This window comes from Mastigoproctus giganteus, chromosome 2, assembly GCF_048544385.1.
Source record: "Mastigoproctus giganteus isolate SK-2022 chromosome 2, ASM4854438v1, whole genome shotgun sequence".
NCBI lineage: Eukaryota > Metazoa > Arthropoda > Arachnida > Uropygi > Thelyphonidae > Mastigoproctus > Mastigoproctus giganteus.
This window is the reverse complement of record NC_143576.1, coordinates 18,809,332-18,824,076: the sequence shown is the minus strand read 5'-3', so window position 1 is coordinate 18,824,076 and position 14,745 is coordinate 18,809,332. Positions and strand designations below refer to the sequence as shown.

The window sequence follows — 14,745 nt, the reverse complement described above, 5'->3', positions numbered from 1 at the left end:
TTGATAGAGAAAAAATATGAAATTGTGAAACGCTTTGAGCGAAATGAAAGACCATGTGATATTGCACGTGATACAGACCTAAATGAGGCAATGCCGAGAATTACAAAGAATGCAGAGAAAATAAAAACTTTTATAGCAGGAACAACTCAAAGTGTAATTAAAATCCATTAGATTAAGACACAAAGAATTGGAAGAGATGGAACGGCTGTCATATGTTTGGATAGAAAATCAAACAAAAAACAAGTTTGCTTACGATAGAAGCAAAAGCATTAGCAATATTTTATTACGTAATAGTTGTAATAAAATACTTAAGTATTTTATTACGATTATTTATTGTGTTTGGTAATGTTTTGGTTACAAATGTGTGTTCAATCTTGGGTGGTCGGCACCTAACCCTATTTTTCCCTGTAGGGCCTGTTGTTTATATTGCACGATATTGCATTGCACGAGGGTTTCTAGGAACACAACTATCGTGCTATACGAGGACTGACTGTAAGGAGGATGCGGAAAGGTCAGGGAATGACCACTGCATATCCCCGGAGCAATATGGCCTTAGTTGCTAATGCTTCTAAAAACCAAATAACTAACTAACAGACGCTCTCTTTGTTTCTGGGGTGAAATGGTGCACACACGTTACATCGCCAGTGATGATGCGTCGTAAAAAGTCATAGCATTCCACAGAATAGCATCGAAGGAAGGCTAGAGAAGACAAAAATGTTAACCTTTGTGTTCATCTGTCAGTGAACGAGGAACCCATCGTGCACACAATTTGTGATTGTCAAGATGTTCAATGACGATGGAATGAACACTGCCTATTGAAATATCCAACTCCTTTGCCATTCTGTGACTGTCAGTCTACGATTACTGCGAATCATTTCATTAGCTTGCATCACACTGTCTACAGTGGTTGATGTTGACGCCTTCCTTTCGCTCACCATCTGTCAATTCTGTGTGACCACTTTCAAACTGCTGGGATCTATTCATTATGGCTGTATGCGACATTGCATTTTCCCCATACACCGCTGTTATTTTCACGATGAATCTTGGAACAATTCAGCCGTTTCGTCCACAAAAATCGTACTGTTCAGCGTACCTCGAACTTGGAGTAACATTCTAGCTGAAGTGAAATTATGAACACTTGCTCTTACACAAATGTTACTGCTACGTCAACAAAACTGACCTACCAGGGGGCACACAATATGAACTCCATTCCGTGCAGGTGCCACATTTGTTGTGCAATTATACCAAGAGACATTTGGCTCGCAGGCCAATTCCAGCCCGCAAATGTGCTTAACCAGCCCGCATTCATTTTGAAAATATATATAATAAATGGCCCAATGTTTATTATATATATTTTTGAATTAATGGAATTTCTGATGCAAATTTAGAAAATACTCTGTGCATTGCTACGACAAACATCGATCCAAATAACAATTCACTGATAAAAATAAACAGTGTCAAATCTCTAATTAAATATTACAAAAATTAAATTATTGTGATTTTTGCTACTAGAATTGTATTTTGTTACTATAATTGTATTTGTATTTTGTTACTATAATTGTATTTTTGTAATATTATCTTGAATTTGTATTTAGTTTTTCTTATTAATAAAATTAATTTTATGTAAATATATGTATAAATATTACAACAGATAACATAAAACTGTTTATGACAATTTTTTCATTATACAGCATTTTAATAATCCCAAAAATCATGGAAAGCTAAAAACAAATTTGGCCTGCATGTACCTCATATTAGACATTTTAGTGGGCCCTCCATTTATAAAGACTGCCCACCCCTGCATTAAATTTTCAAGCTTTTGCTTGATTTGTTGCTGATTTTATGAACGATTGATAGAACTCCTTCCAATATAAAGAGTGTTTTTCTCATTCCCTGTGAGGAATGAGAAAAACGGTTGTTATATAGAGCTTTGACTGTATATGGCAACATTTGGCAGCAGATGTGAACTCATAAGAACTGTTGGTTGCTGCATAAAAATGTACTTGAATAGATGACATTTCAGTAGAATGGAAAGCATCAAAGATGGAACAGCAGTTGCTCTAAAGAAGAATTCCAGAAAATGGTTTCCAAAAAAATTGAATAGCCGATAGCAAAAATGTGTGATGAGTTAAGGAATTACTTTGAGAGATGTGTTGTGTAATCAAATAATTTGCATCAAAATTTGCATCAAAAATTAACAATGAATCGCTTATCAGAACTTTCTGAACTAATTTCATATATGTATTAGTTTATGTATGGGTAGGCCCTGCTTCACAATGCTTCATTTTATGATGTTTCACATTAACACCCTTTTAAAATAATAATGAAAAAAAAAAAAAAAAAAAAAAATATATATATAAAATTGGAAAATGCAAGCGTAAACAGCACAGGAAATGGTTCCTAGGCAGTGCTAGTGTAGCCAACAGTTGCTTTCTCCTTGTCCAGAGTGCATGTGTTGTGAGCTGTGCCTTAAAAAGTTTAATAATTTCCTGTATTCATTAGTGCCTTATTATTTTAAATAAGTCGTGCAACCACATTTACTAAAACACAGTGGAGAATCTGTGTCTGAACATGTTAAAAAAAGCTGCAAATCTCTAACGATTGAAGTGAAAATGTACATTATTCATCATATGGAATCTGGTGAGCGGTGTTCAGAGGTGCGCAAGACCTTAAACTTAGCACCTTTTACTGTTAAGACCACTATGAATAATGGTGAGAAGATCAAGCAGTCACATACAGGAATTGTGTTTGTAAGTGTTTCTAGAACAACTTATTCAAGGAGTGAGATGAAGAAGATGAGGAAGTTATTAGTGCTGTAGATAGACGATATGAACCAAAATAACATTCCTGTCACACAGGCAGTGGTTATGGATAAAGGCTAGGAGCTTGTTCAATGAAATTAATGAGGAATAAGGAGGGACTGGATCATTTTTGGCAGCAGGGGCAGGTTTCCTTGTTCAAAAACCAGACCAGAATTCAAAATGTAGAAATTACTGGTAAGGCAGCTAGTGCCCACACTGCAGGCGCTGAGGAATATTCTCCCATATTCCAAAAGTTAATGGATGAAGACTGCTACACCCCAGACTTGGTCTTTAATGATGACGAAATGGGGCTGTACTAGAAGAATATGCCTGGCAGGACATAACACAGCCTGTGAACAGAGTTTTGCCCCTGGTTTTAAGGCTGAAAAAGATCGGCTTACATTACTTCTGGGTGGTAATGCAGCATCAGGCACTTTTAAATTAAAGATTAAAGTTACCATTCAAAGAATCCAAGTGTTATGAAGGACATTGTGAAGACCTCACTTCCTGTTTTCTGGCGCTCTAATAAGGTGTGGGTGACCCAGACCCATTTTTAGCGAATGATACATTTCACACTTTTGTCCAGAGGTGGCCCATTTTTGTGCATCAAACAACTTGCCCAAAAACACTGTTTTAGTCCTTGACAATGCGCCAGGACATCCAACCAGCCTTGAGTATATCCCTAATATTCTGATTTGTGAAGGTTGTTTATTTTCCACTGAACACCACCTCACTGTTGCAGCCAATGGATCAGGGCATTATTGCAACCTTCAAGGCATACTATTTACATACGACCTTCAAAGGGATTGTCGAGGCAGTGCAGGCATCTAACTCAGTGGCTGTGAGGGACTACTGGAGGTCCTATAACATCCTTAAGGCCATAAGTAACATTGCTGCAGCCTGGAAAGAAGTGTTGCAATCATGCATGAATGGAGGAAATTGGTGCCTGATGCAGTGTCTTACTTTCTTGAGTTTGAGCCAGTTCCAGCAGTGGCTGAAGATGTCACTCAGATGGCTGAGGATATTGGCCTTGACATTGATGATATTAGTGAGTTGATACAAAGCCATGGTGAGCCTTTTTCAAAGAAGAACTTAGAGGAGCTGGCTGCACAACTGGCTAAACAGGATTCTGAGGAGGAAGAGGAGGAGCAGGAGATTGTGCCAATTAGGACTTTCACACAACAAAGATGCTTCAATCAGCTTTGGCACAAATACAAACAGTGATAATGGCCCAGATGGAAAGCAGCTCTTTAATCCAAAGAGCTATTACTAACATATTGAAGCCCTACTACAATATGGTAGAAGTGAGAAAGAGAAAGCCTTACCAGATGTGCTGCAGTTCTTTTCTAAGGCCAGAGAACCTGCAGAACAGGTCGACTCTCCATCAGGCCCATCCCATTAATGCCGCCCCATTACACCACTGTCAAAGAACATCAATAAGGGGAGCAGACAGTGGCATTATTACATACTCCAAAGATGGCTCTACGGGAATGAAGTAATAGATTACATTTTTATTTTATTACTTATATTTTATCTATAAATATTATTTATCTCATAATTATAAAACAACCACAAATATTTAATATAAAAAACATTTATATTAAGTTTTATGGTTCAATTTTCGTAGTGAAGGAACCTATCTCATTTAAATACATTATAACTCTTCCTTGATTTATGCCGCTTAAGCTTACAACCCTGAGAATGTAACCATAAATTGGGACCTACCTGTATTTAACAACACTTCCACCATTTCTTTATTTTTTTCCCCAGCATTCTTTTCAGCTTATAAACATGCCTTTTTAAAGTAAAAGTCTTGAATTTGTGGCAGACAAGGAGAATAAATCCTCCTTGTCTGCCACAAATTCTTTGAGAGTGCCTGCCCAGATGGAAGGGGGGAAAAATCAGTACTATAAAGAAATGTGAGATCATAATTGTCTACTCAAATTTATTAAAGATTACTGAAATTACGTCTGGACACTACCATTGTCCTTTAAGGTTCTGCTAAACTTAGTTAACTCATTTGCAGCCAAAATGAAATGCAAGCTTGCATCAAAAACCACAGTATTGTGCCTTAAATCAAATACACATCCAGTCAGTTTCAATCAATAAATAGTTGTAAAATGAAAGGTAAATGAAATGAACAACTGACTGATATTGGGACACTGATGAACCATGGGCTATTTTCATTATGGCTGGGATTTTGCTGAGCATCAATCGCACTGTCTAGAGAGCGCTATAAAAGTTGTATACTGGGTTCACAGTCTCACACGTTCTTTGCTTATGTTGAAGTTATTTTATATAGTTTAGTATTTTCTATAAGAAGAAAAGGTAAAATTTTTTGAAGATTATGCTTGCTGAATTTTAATTCTTTAGTTTGTGAGACATGTCTGGAGAAGCCATTTTGCTCTGTTTCAAGTGCTTTGTGGATTATCATAAAGAACTACAGTGAAAATATATAAAGTAAAGTTTACCATAACTGGTAAAGCAAAGGCATGTTTATTCATAATATGTAATATAACATAATATGTAATATAACTGATATAAACTAGAAAAAAATATTTTCTTGCAAAAACTGTGGTGATTTTATTAAAAATTGTGTTTATTTGCAATGCATTAGCGTTTTGTGTAAATTTGTATGTATTCTATGGTCTCCTTGCTTATTTTGTCAGATAAAAAATCTGTTTCTGCAAGATAAAATAACCATGCAACACAAGCCCAAGAAAAATGGTTGCATGGTTTTTGATGTGCATAGTTCAGCCATGGCAGAAAAAAAAAAAAAAAAAAGTTCACAAAAAGCAAACCAGTTTGCCACTATTTGAATCCAGGCCTTTATCACACAGAGTGGAAAGACAAAGTATAACTAATCATTGCTTTGCTGAATGCATTTTACTGAACTTACATTTAGCAAAATTCATTCAAGAAATCTGAATGAAGAAACAAGAAATTTATCACGTTCTGGAACTGTCTAATTGCTATTTATGAACAAGATTAGCAAATCATATCCCAACAAGTGATATATTACCCAGTTTCTGAGTTTCATGATACTTCATGTATGAAGCATCACATTCAAGTAATGTTTCACTAAACATGTTTTCAGTTTAGTGAATGTTCTTAGAAACTTTTAGACTGCCATTTGTAAAAAACATTGGCAGAGCAACAATCATCTATTTGCCCATATGCTTCCTAAAAGAAAACTAAGAAGTCCACAGAACCATGACCTTTCTAAATATTACTGTCAAAAACACTTGAGATTGGGATGTCAGTGAAATAAGTGTGTGAAACTTCATTTTTTCCCCCCTTCCCAAAATATACCACTTATAATTCGATATATTTCAGAAGGTCAATAATTTTACTTTTATTGTACTGCACTCTTCTATACACTGTATGATACCATTCTCTCTCAAAAAAAAGCTATGTTTGCGTGGTACTGCATGCAGCACATCGCAACATAAAACTGCAACTTTTGGCATTTTTAATATGATTACCCAAAATCCAGACAATTCAAGGTTTCTGGTGGGGATTACATTGAGGAAATGTGGGAATTTGTTGAGGGAGTGTTCAACTGCACATTTTTGATTCCTACATGAAGCATTAGTCTGACATAACACACTTGTTGAACAAGTGGGTTATATCAGACTAATGAAAACCTTATGCTGTTTTTCTGGAAATAACACTGACACAGCAATTTTTATTCAGCAAAACACACATGTGCATGTACATTATTTCAAAGTTGACCTATAATAAAAGGATATTTTATGGAGATTCGTTCATTTGTATGGTTGCTTATGTAAGTTTCAGGTTCATAACTTGGGAATTGCCAGTATTCAAAGAGAGCTACCAGTATATAAAGTCATTGAGAAATATTCCAAACAGAACTTCTGGTACTAGTCCAGCCTATGCTCATAAATATTCTTACCTCATTAGCAGCTGTAAGAACTTTAACAAAAATGATCCTAGAAAATCCTTCAATTGAATAGTCCAAAGAAGATATTATTAACTTGATATATACATCGTGTGATGTGATGCTAACCAGCTCAAGCAGACTGAAAAAAATAAAATAATAATAATAAATAATAAATAACCTAATTTAATAAACAAGTAACAAAAATGAAAACAATTTTCAAAGGTACTATGACTAATAAAAGTACTACTTCACTGATACAAATTATCTACACCATCACCTGGTAGATTGGTTTGGTTTTATTCAAAACAAAACTTTCACTACAGCAAGATATTTTGTATACTGCATTTTCAAAATCTACATCAACTTTAAGATATTTATTAGAAATAGATTTTATAACTCAACTTAAGATGACATTATGAGAAAAATGTAAACAGTACCCACAATGAGATCAATTTTGGGTACAAAGAAATATCATAATCCCTCAACCCCAATTCATAGGAGATATATAGCTAACCTTTACCATCACGCACACACACACACTTCAGAGAAAGAATGAATGGAAATAAGAGGAATAAAACTCGCTTTGAGCCAAAGCTTGATTAGCTACTTAGGACAAAATTCAGGACTAATTTTTTGATGCTGAAAAGATTATGTAATTATGTAAATATATAAAGGGACTGAATAAATACATATATGAAATAGAAAACAAATAACTGAAAGGTATAGGAGAAACAATTAGTCGTCTCCTCCCCTAGGACTGATGCTAACATTGGGAACCCTTTTGCCAATATTGCTATTAACATCTGCTGTATAGGGGGGGGGAAAATAATAATCATTCTTTTGTGACACGTGGAAGTAATATGATATTTATATGATACTCAGCAAATCTAAAAAAAAATTGAAAGGAAAAAATTGTTTAGTTTTTCAAATTTTGAAAAGGAAACAATGTCAATACAGTCAATTTTTATATTAAAAATAGACTGGACCCACTGAAGCTAAACAATCTCTATTGGAGCAGCACCACAGTCTAATCCAGTCATATGTGGGTAGCAGATTAAAAAGTGTGCAGACGAAAAATTATAAGCTCGTGGGAACACATGTTTTCGGAAATTTTTTATCCTTCTTTTTGATTAATTAACATATAAATAATTGTGTTTTAAAAAAAAGTTCAAGAGTCTTAGGCACATTCATTAGCTTATTTTTAAATTTAGTAAGAGATTTTGTAAGTTACAACTTATTATTTGTAGAGCTTTTGTACCAGTGTTTCAGCATAAATATCATAGAAAGTAACTAGTAGTGCAATGGAATTGCAAGGTTTTAATTGTGAAAAATAAGTAGCTCGAAGGTTCTTATCATGCAGTTTGGCATATTTTTTTTTAGCTAAGAAATTTTACTTTAAATAAGAATATAACTAATTTCAAACTGCAAATGTAACAGTACAGAGTAACATATAACATCGACCTGATAGTATCAAGTTGATGTTATATGTTGATCCTAAATGCAATGATGTCATAATATATATCATTACATTTGGGAATCTATTAGCTTAATATAGTAATGTTAATTAATTAATTAATTTTATTAATTTTCACTCTTTAGAAAATACATCATTTTTAAACAGACTCATGCCCTTGAATAGCAGCGAGGCAAAGGGCACAAATTAGCAAAAGTGCTGCGGCTCGGGGGAGAACTGAAGGCGACAATTCTCCTAAGAATCATTGCCTAATGAAAGTGCAACTTGTGTAATGTTTGTTGATCTTTCTGGCAGCCAAGATGGGATTTCTTTGTGCGAGTACGATGCAGAGAGTGAAGAAATTAGGTGCCAACTCAGAGTTTTGCTGTGAGTTTATCAGAGCTTGAAGAACAGGATGGATGCCCTTCAAGGAATTAAATGGGGAACCATCACGCTCTCAACTGCCCAACTTATTGCCAGCATTAACACTTGTGCATCAGACAACACGGCAATCCCCAAGGCAGAATGCACTGTTCCCACAGAAGGTAGTTATTTCTGTTGGAATAGGACCAGGGTAGGTCTGCCAGGGACAAAAGTAGGTGATGTTGTAGAGCAGATGTCATCTTTTAAGGGCACAAAAGGTAAGGTGATACCATTGTACACATTGGCACTAATGATATTAAGAGCAGGATATCTAAGGACTTATTAAAAAAAAATTGAAATGTTAATTTTGAAAATTACCCGGTCAGCAGCAATTTTTTGGGCATTAAGAACCGAGAGATAAAAGACCTACTGGGGAGCAGTGATCATAGTGTAATAATTACTTCACAGATAAAGGAAATGCGTTTGCTTTTATAAGAATGGCTACAGTGGTCTCAGACAGTTTTTAAAACCTGTGCAATAAGCCCAAATGATGATGTTACCAAAAGCAAATTCTATATGGGAAGCATTCAGGGAAGTAATCATAGAAGCTATTAGGTTTTTCATACCAACTAAGAAATACTATTCAAGGCTCTGACCTAAATGGATGACAGATGAACTGATGAGACTTGTGGCAGAGAAGGATAAATGTGCGGGTTGTATAAAAATAATCAGGTTATACAGAAGACAGGGATCAATGATATACAGGAACTTTGCTAGAAGAGATAAGGTGGTGCTTATCCCTTTATAAAAGGCAGTGGTCAGCCCACACCTTGATACAGAGCTGCTAGAAGGAATACAGAGATGGGCAACGAGATTGATGATGAGAATATATGGTTGTGCTTATCAAGAAAGGCTTAAGTTCTTAAGTTAGGCACTGCAAGGTAATCTGATTGAGATATACAAGTAAAATCTCGTTAATACAAAATCGATTTATACAAAGTACTCCTTTATATGAAGCACATACCATTCCCCTGTGAAAGGATAGGCTTTTCTATGTAAATATATTTGTTTATTACAAAATTCGGTTAATATGTATTACAAAGTTCTTTTTCACCCCATGAGAAATAAATATTGTCATTTTGTAAGTTTAATTCAAATCTTGGCGGAGCGATCCGATTATCGCCCCAGGCCACCTGGTTCCCTACTTCCCGAAGGGTGGCACTGACTTGTTATAAACTAGTTTTGTGTAAACAAAAGCAGTTTATGGTAGCACCAACATCAAGTGCACTCTGAAAAACATCTTTCTGAAAGATAAGTTGTTAAATTAACAAAAGAATAAAAAGTTTTTCTAGGTTATCCATATGGTGCAAGGAAGCCTGAGGCTTATACTGCACTGGCCAAAAAAAAAAAAAAAAAAAAAAATTTCCAAGTTACAGTGAGTGAGTGAGAGGGGAGAGAGGGGGAGGGGGTAAGAGGGGGGAAATCACCAAGAAAGAAAAGAATGATATCCAGCTCAGGACCCTGGGTGTGCCAGCCCATACTCACCAGATGTAAGCCCTGGTTGTTTACATGCACTACCTCACTCTCCACGGGAAAAAGGTCAGTTGCAATTGTTACCCCAGTTCAAAGAGTCATTTGCTATCGTATACAGCAATCTATTTTTTGTGCCATTTTATCTCAGCTGACGTCCTCTTCGGACCTTGTATCTTAAAATTAATTTAAAATTTGTTTATATTAAATCTTATCTAGCAGTGTTATGGTGACAAAACATATAAGAACAGAATTAAGCCTGGAAATTACACTAAAAATTACACAAGAGGCCAATAGGATGAAAAGAAGCAAAACGGACATTACAAAGGAATACATCGCTTTACCTACTTTATCTACAATACTGAAAAACTGAAAAATACTTGAAGAAGTGCGTGACACTGGAGCAGCGATAAAAAACAGGGAATGAATTTGTGGTGCGAAACACAAGGAGCTTGAAACAAAACTTTTCGAGTGGTACCAACAAATGCGTGCATCTAATTTGCCAATATCAGGTCCAATTTTGCAAGAAAAGGCAAATTATCTAGCTCAGCAAGATGGGGATTAGTAACTGCAAATGCAGCAGTTGCTGGCTCCAAAGATTTAAAAACAGGAATAACTTGGTTTCGCGAAATGTTTGCAGTGAATCTGGATTAGTCGACAAAGAAAAGGCTACAGACTGGTTGTGTTCTGTACGGGCCATCCTTGAAAAATATGAGGCAAAGGATATTTTTAATCTCGATGAGACAGATTTATTTTATAACTTGCTGCCAAACAAAACAATTGCTGTTCAAGGAGAGTCTTGTCATGGTGGAAAATTAAGTAAACAAAGACTCACTGTTCTGTTATTCTGCAATTCAGATGGCAGTACAAAACTACGTCCACTTGTGATTGGTAACTTTTCCAAGCCAAGATGTTTTAAAGCAGTTAACCAACTTCCCTGCGATTATGAGGCCAATAGAAGTGCTTGGCTTACACTCAAAATTTTTCAGTCTTGGTTATCAAAATTGGACAGAAGAATAGCTTCAGAAAAAAGGAACATTTTGATGATTCTAGATCGTTATATAGCACATTCTGCTGAGACACTTAAGTTGACAAATATACAGCTGTTGTTTTTACCCCCCAATACCACCAGTTTAATGTAACCACTGGATCAAGGCATTATTTATAACTGCAACAGAGCATATAGAACCCACCTGATAAGGTACTTGATCCGCAACATAGAAGGAGGGAATGATTTGCAGCAAACTGGAATGTCTTGGATGCTATCCGTAATCTTGTTATTGCTTGGAAAAGTATTATATCAAGTGTTATAAACAACTGCTTCAGAAAGAGTGGCTTTGGAGACAATATCATCGAAAAACATGGTCCAGCAGACAAATGTGATAGCAACAGTAAGGAATTTAAAGGAGCATGTGAATTTTTTAGCAAATTTGAAGAGTTTGTGAAGGTGGATGATGAAGTTGCTACCACTGCAACACCAACACCAGAAGAGCTGCTGGGTACCAAACAAAACGATGCATTTTGTTACCAGCGACTGCAAAAGTGAAGATGTGTGCGTACACTGCCATCTAAAAAAGATGCCCAAAATGCATTGAACATAATAGAGAATGTGTTGGCCTGCAGTAACGTTGATAAAGAAACAACTATTGCATTTGATAACGTCTGTGCTGTAGTTAAAAATGCATATAGGACAAAAACTGTGAAAACAACATTGGATTCTTTCTTTAAATTAAATTAATTTATTAAAAAGTTAATGGTTTGTATGTCTCCTTTTATAATTATTGTAATTATTTTTACTGTGATACTAACATATTGTATATATCAAAATATATACTGTACAATATTTTAATTTCCGTTAATATTGGTTTTCTTTTAGTTTATCATACAAATAAAATAAAATCTTTAAAAAATATGTTATTCCTATATTGTAGTTTTAAATGTTTTTCACCAACCTTATGCAATCGGGCGCAAAAGTTCTGGGACCGCAAGTGGCTCAAGAGTTTGCGAATCTGTTCCACAGTGAACATTAATAGAGATAGAGGACGCGGTTCATCCATTCCTCAGAAGGGATGAACGGTTCCATATGACCCACTCTCGAGCCACTTCCGATTCCATAACAAAAGAGAACGGAACACATGGGAATGAAACAAGTGGTGAGTACCGTGAACCTGCTGGTATTTAAAGACGCACCACAGAACAAAGAAAATACCCTGAAGAAGAAGGCAAGAGCCTTCGAAAGCTATGGTTTTATCGCTTTTAATTTGGTATATTTTAATGTATTTTATTGTTTTTTATATTTTAATGTATTATGTATATTTCATATATTTTAGTTGTAAAGTTAAATATAATTTATTGTAAATACAGGCAAATATAATTTATTACAAATACATAGTTATCAAGATTCAAGTTTTCGTTTTCGTTGTGTTTTATTTCTACATTAGGTTGGTGAAAAACATTTAAAACTACAATATGAATATACCCAACCTCAGAGGCCTGTTTGAAGAAATGTTATTCCTATTATTGTATTGTTAGACAAGGCTTTTATATAGTTACTGGTCAGAGTACAAAAGGTATGATGTGGTCACAGGGGAACTGGATGCAAAAAATAATTTTGATACCGTATACTTGGATTTCAGGAAAGCTTTTGATACTGTTGCACACGGAAGACTGCTGTACAAATTAGAGCGGTATGGCATTAAGGGCAAGTTACTGCAATGGATAAAGGGATGGCTGAGTGGGAGATGGCAGAGAGTGGTAATAAATGGACACTGCTCTATGTGGACTAATGTTATTAGCGGAGTCCCCTAGGGTTTGGTGCTGGGCCCATTGCTGTTTTGGATATTTATCAATGATATTGACGAAGGTATATTAAGCCTAATGTCCAAGTTTGCAGATGATGGCAAGGTTGTTAATGACAGTAAAGACAGTATGATACTGCAACAGGATCTAGAAAAGTTAGACAGATGGGCTGAGAAGTAGCTGGTTGATTGGTTGGTTGATTTAGAGATTTCTTAGGTGCATCGGCAACTATGGCTATAGTGCACCATACATATAGTAAGAATTTATGTTATTTCCTGTCAGATAGAGATAATTGCAAAAAATAGTATCAGCAAGTTAGTTTTTAACTAATTAAAGGAGGTGGTATACATTAATCATTTTGAGAAAGGTAAAAATTCTTAAGACATTTGTTTTATTGCCTAAAAATGAAGTAAGTGAAAGAGTCTGCTGTTGTGGCTGGAGTGAAGAGATTCTGGCGTTCTCGTGCATATTTTGAGCATTCAACAAGGATATGTTTTATTAAAAGCACTGTGTTGCGATGACACTCAGGGGGATCTTCCCTCTTAATAGATAACTAGAACAAGTACAGAGAAGGGCAACAAGACTGGTCAAGGGAACAAAGGGGTGCTCTTATGAAGAAAGGCTTAAGTTCTGCAAATTGCAACTTCTGGAGAATAGACACTTGCGAGGCGATCTGATTGAGGTGTATAAGGCCTTGAATGGGTTGAGCAAGCTGAATGCTGATGGGATTATTCCTCTTGCTCAGACTAAGAACCTGAAGGGGCACAGTTTCAAATTGAGGAAAAATAGTTGTAGAATAGATGTGCGGAAATTTGCCTTTGGCCAGCGGGTAGTTGATTGGTGGAACAGGTTTCCATCTTTTGTTGTGGAAGCTAATAGCCTTAATAAATTTAAGGCTGAGCTGGACAGAGGCATTTGGAATGAATGGAGGGATGAAATGGGAGGGTTTTTTTGTTGTTTTTTTTTTTTTTTTTTTTGACTGATGCTGCATAAGCTTGCTTTCTTGCCTCTGCTAATGCTAGCACATGCTGCAACCAGTCTATATCCACATACTGTTCAACTTCAAACACAGAACCAACTTTTCTTCTTCTTATTTAACCTTTCAACTTCTGTGTGCTGGAAAAGCCTTCCTTCACACATATTTCCTGAAAACCGCAATCTACAAAAATTCAAGTCCTATGTTAACAAGTATTTTCTTTTATCATCTCAAACTTCATCTGAAACAAGGTACTAATTACTATAGATTCTACACTGTGTGAACAGAAATCATTGGATACCTACCTATTAATGGTAGGCCCACCTTTCGCCCAGATAATGGCAATCACATAACGAGGCATTGCGTCCACTAATTCACGAAAAGGTTCCACAGTTATTTCCATCCATGCTTGCTGCACCGCTGTCCATAATTCCATTGCATTCCTGGGTAGAGGATCCAAAGCTCAAATGGAACTTTCCACAGCATCCCAAAGATACTCCACAGGGTTCATATCCGATGAACAGGGAGGCCATTCACAATGATCGTGAAGGGATGCAGATGGTCTGTAAGGATGGACACGTAACCTAGACAGTTCTCTGAACGGTCTAGGTTATGTGTACCTGAAATACATGTACTGATACTTCTAGTACGTGTACTAGAAGTACCAGACACATTTATGCTTATCTAGAAGTACCAGACACATCTATGCTTTTCTAGAAGTACCAGCGGTCCCAACGTGTGCCAGCTGAACATGCTCCATACCATTATTGACTATCCACCTGCCTAAACAGTTCCTTGTTAATATTACAGGTGCATAGCTTTGTGTGGTTTCCACCAGATATACACCCTGCTGTCTGCTCAAAATAACTAGAAATGGGACTCAATGGACCAGGAGACCCGTCTCCAATCATCAAAGTGC

General features: G+C 36.0%; 1 protein-coding gene across 1 annotated transcript in view; it reads right to left on the bottom strand.

Moving 5' to 3' along the window:
* rictor (rapamycin-insensitive companion of Tor) overlaps window positions 1–14,745 on the bottom strand; it is a 707,794-nt gene that overhangs the window by 343,836 nt on the left and 349,213 nt on the right. The window contains exon 19 of the mRNA XM_090388323.1: window positions 6,718–6,844. Within this exon, the coding sequence (XP_090244449.1) occupies window positions 6,718–6,844 (127 nt within the window). The remainder of the gene's footprint in view (window positions 1–6,717; window positions 6,845–14,745) is intronic.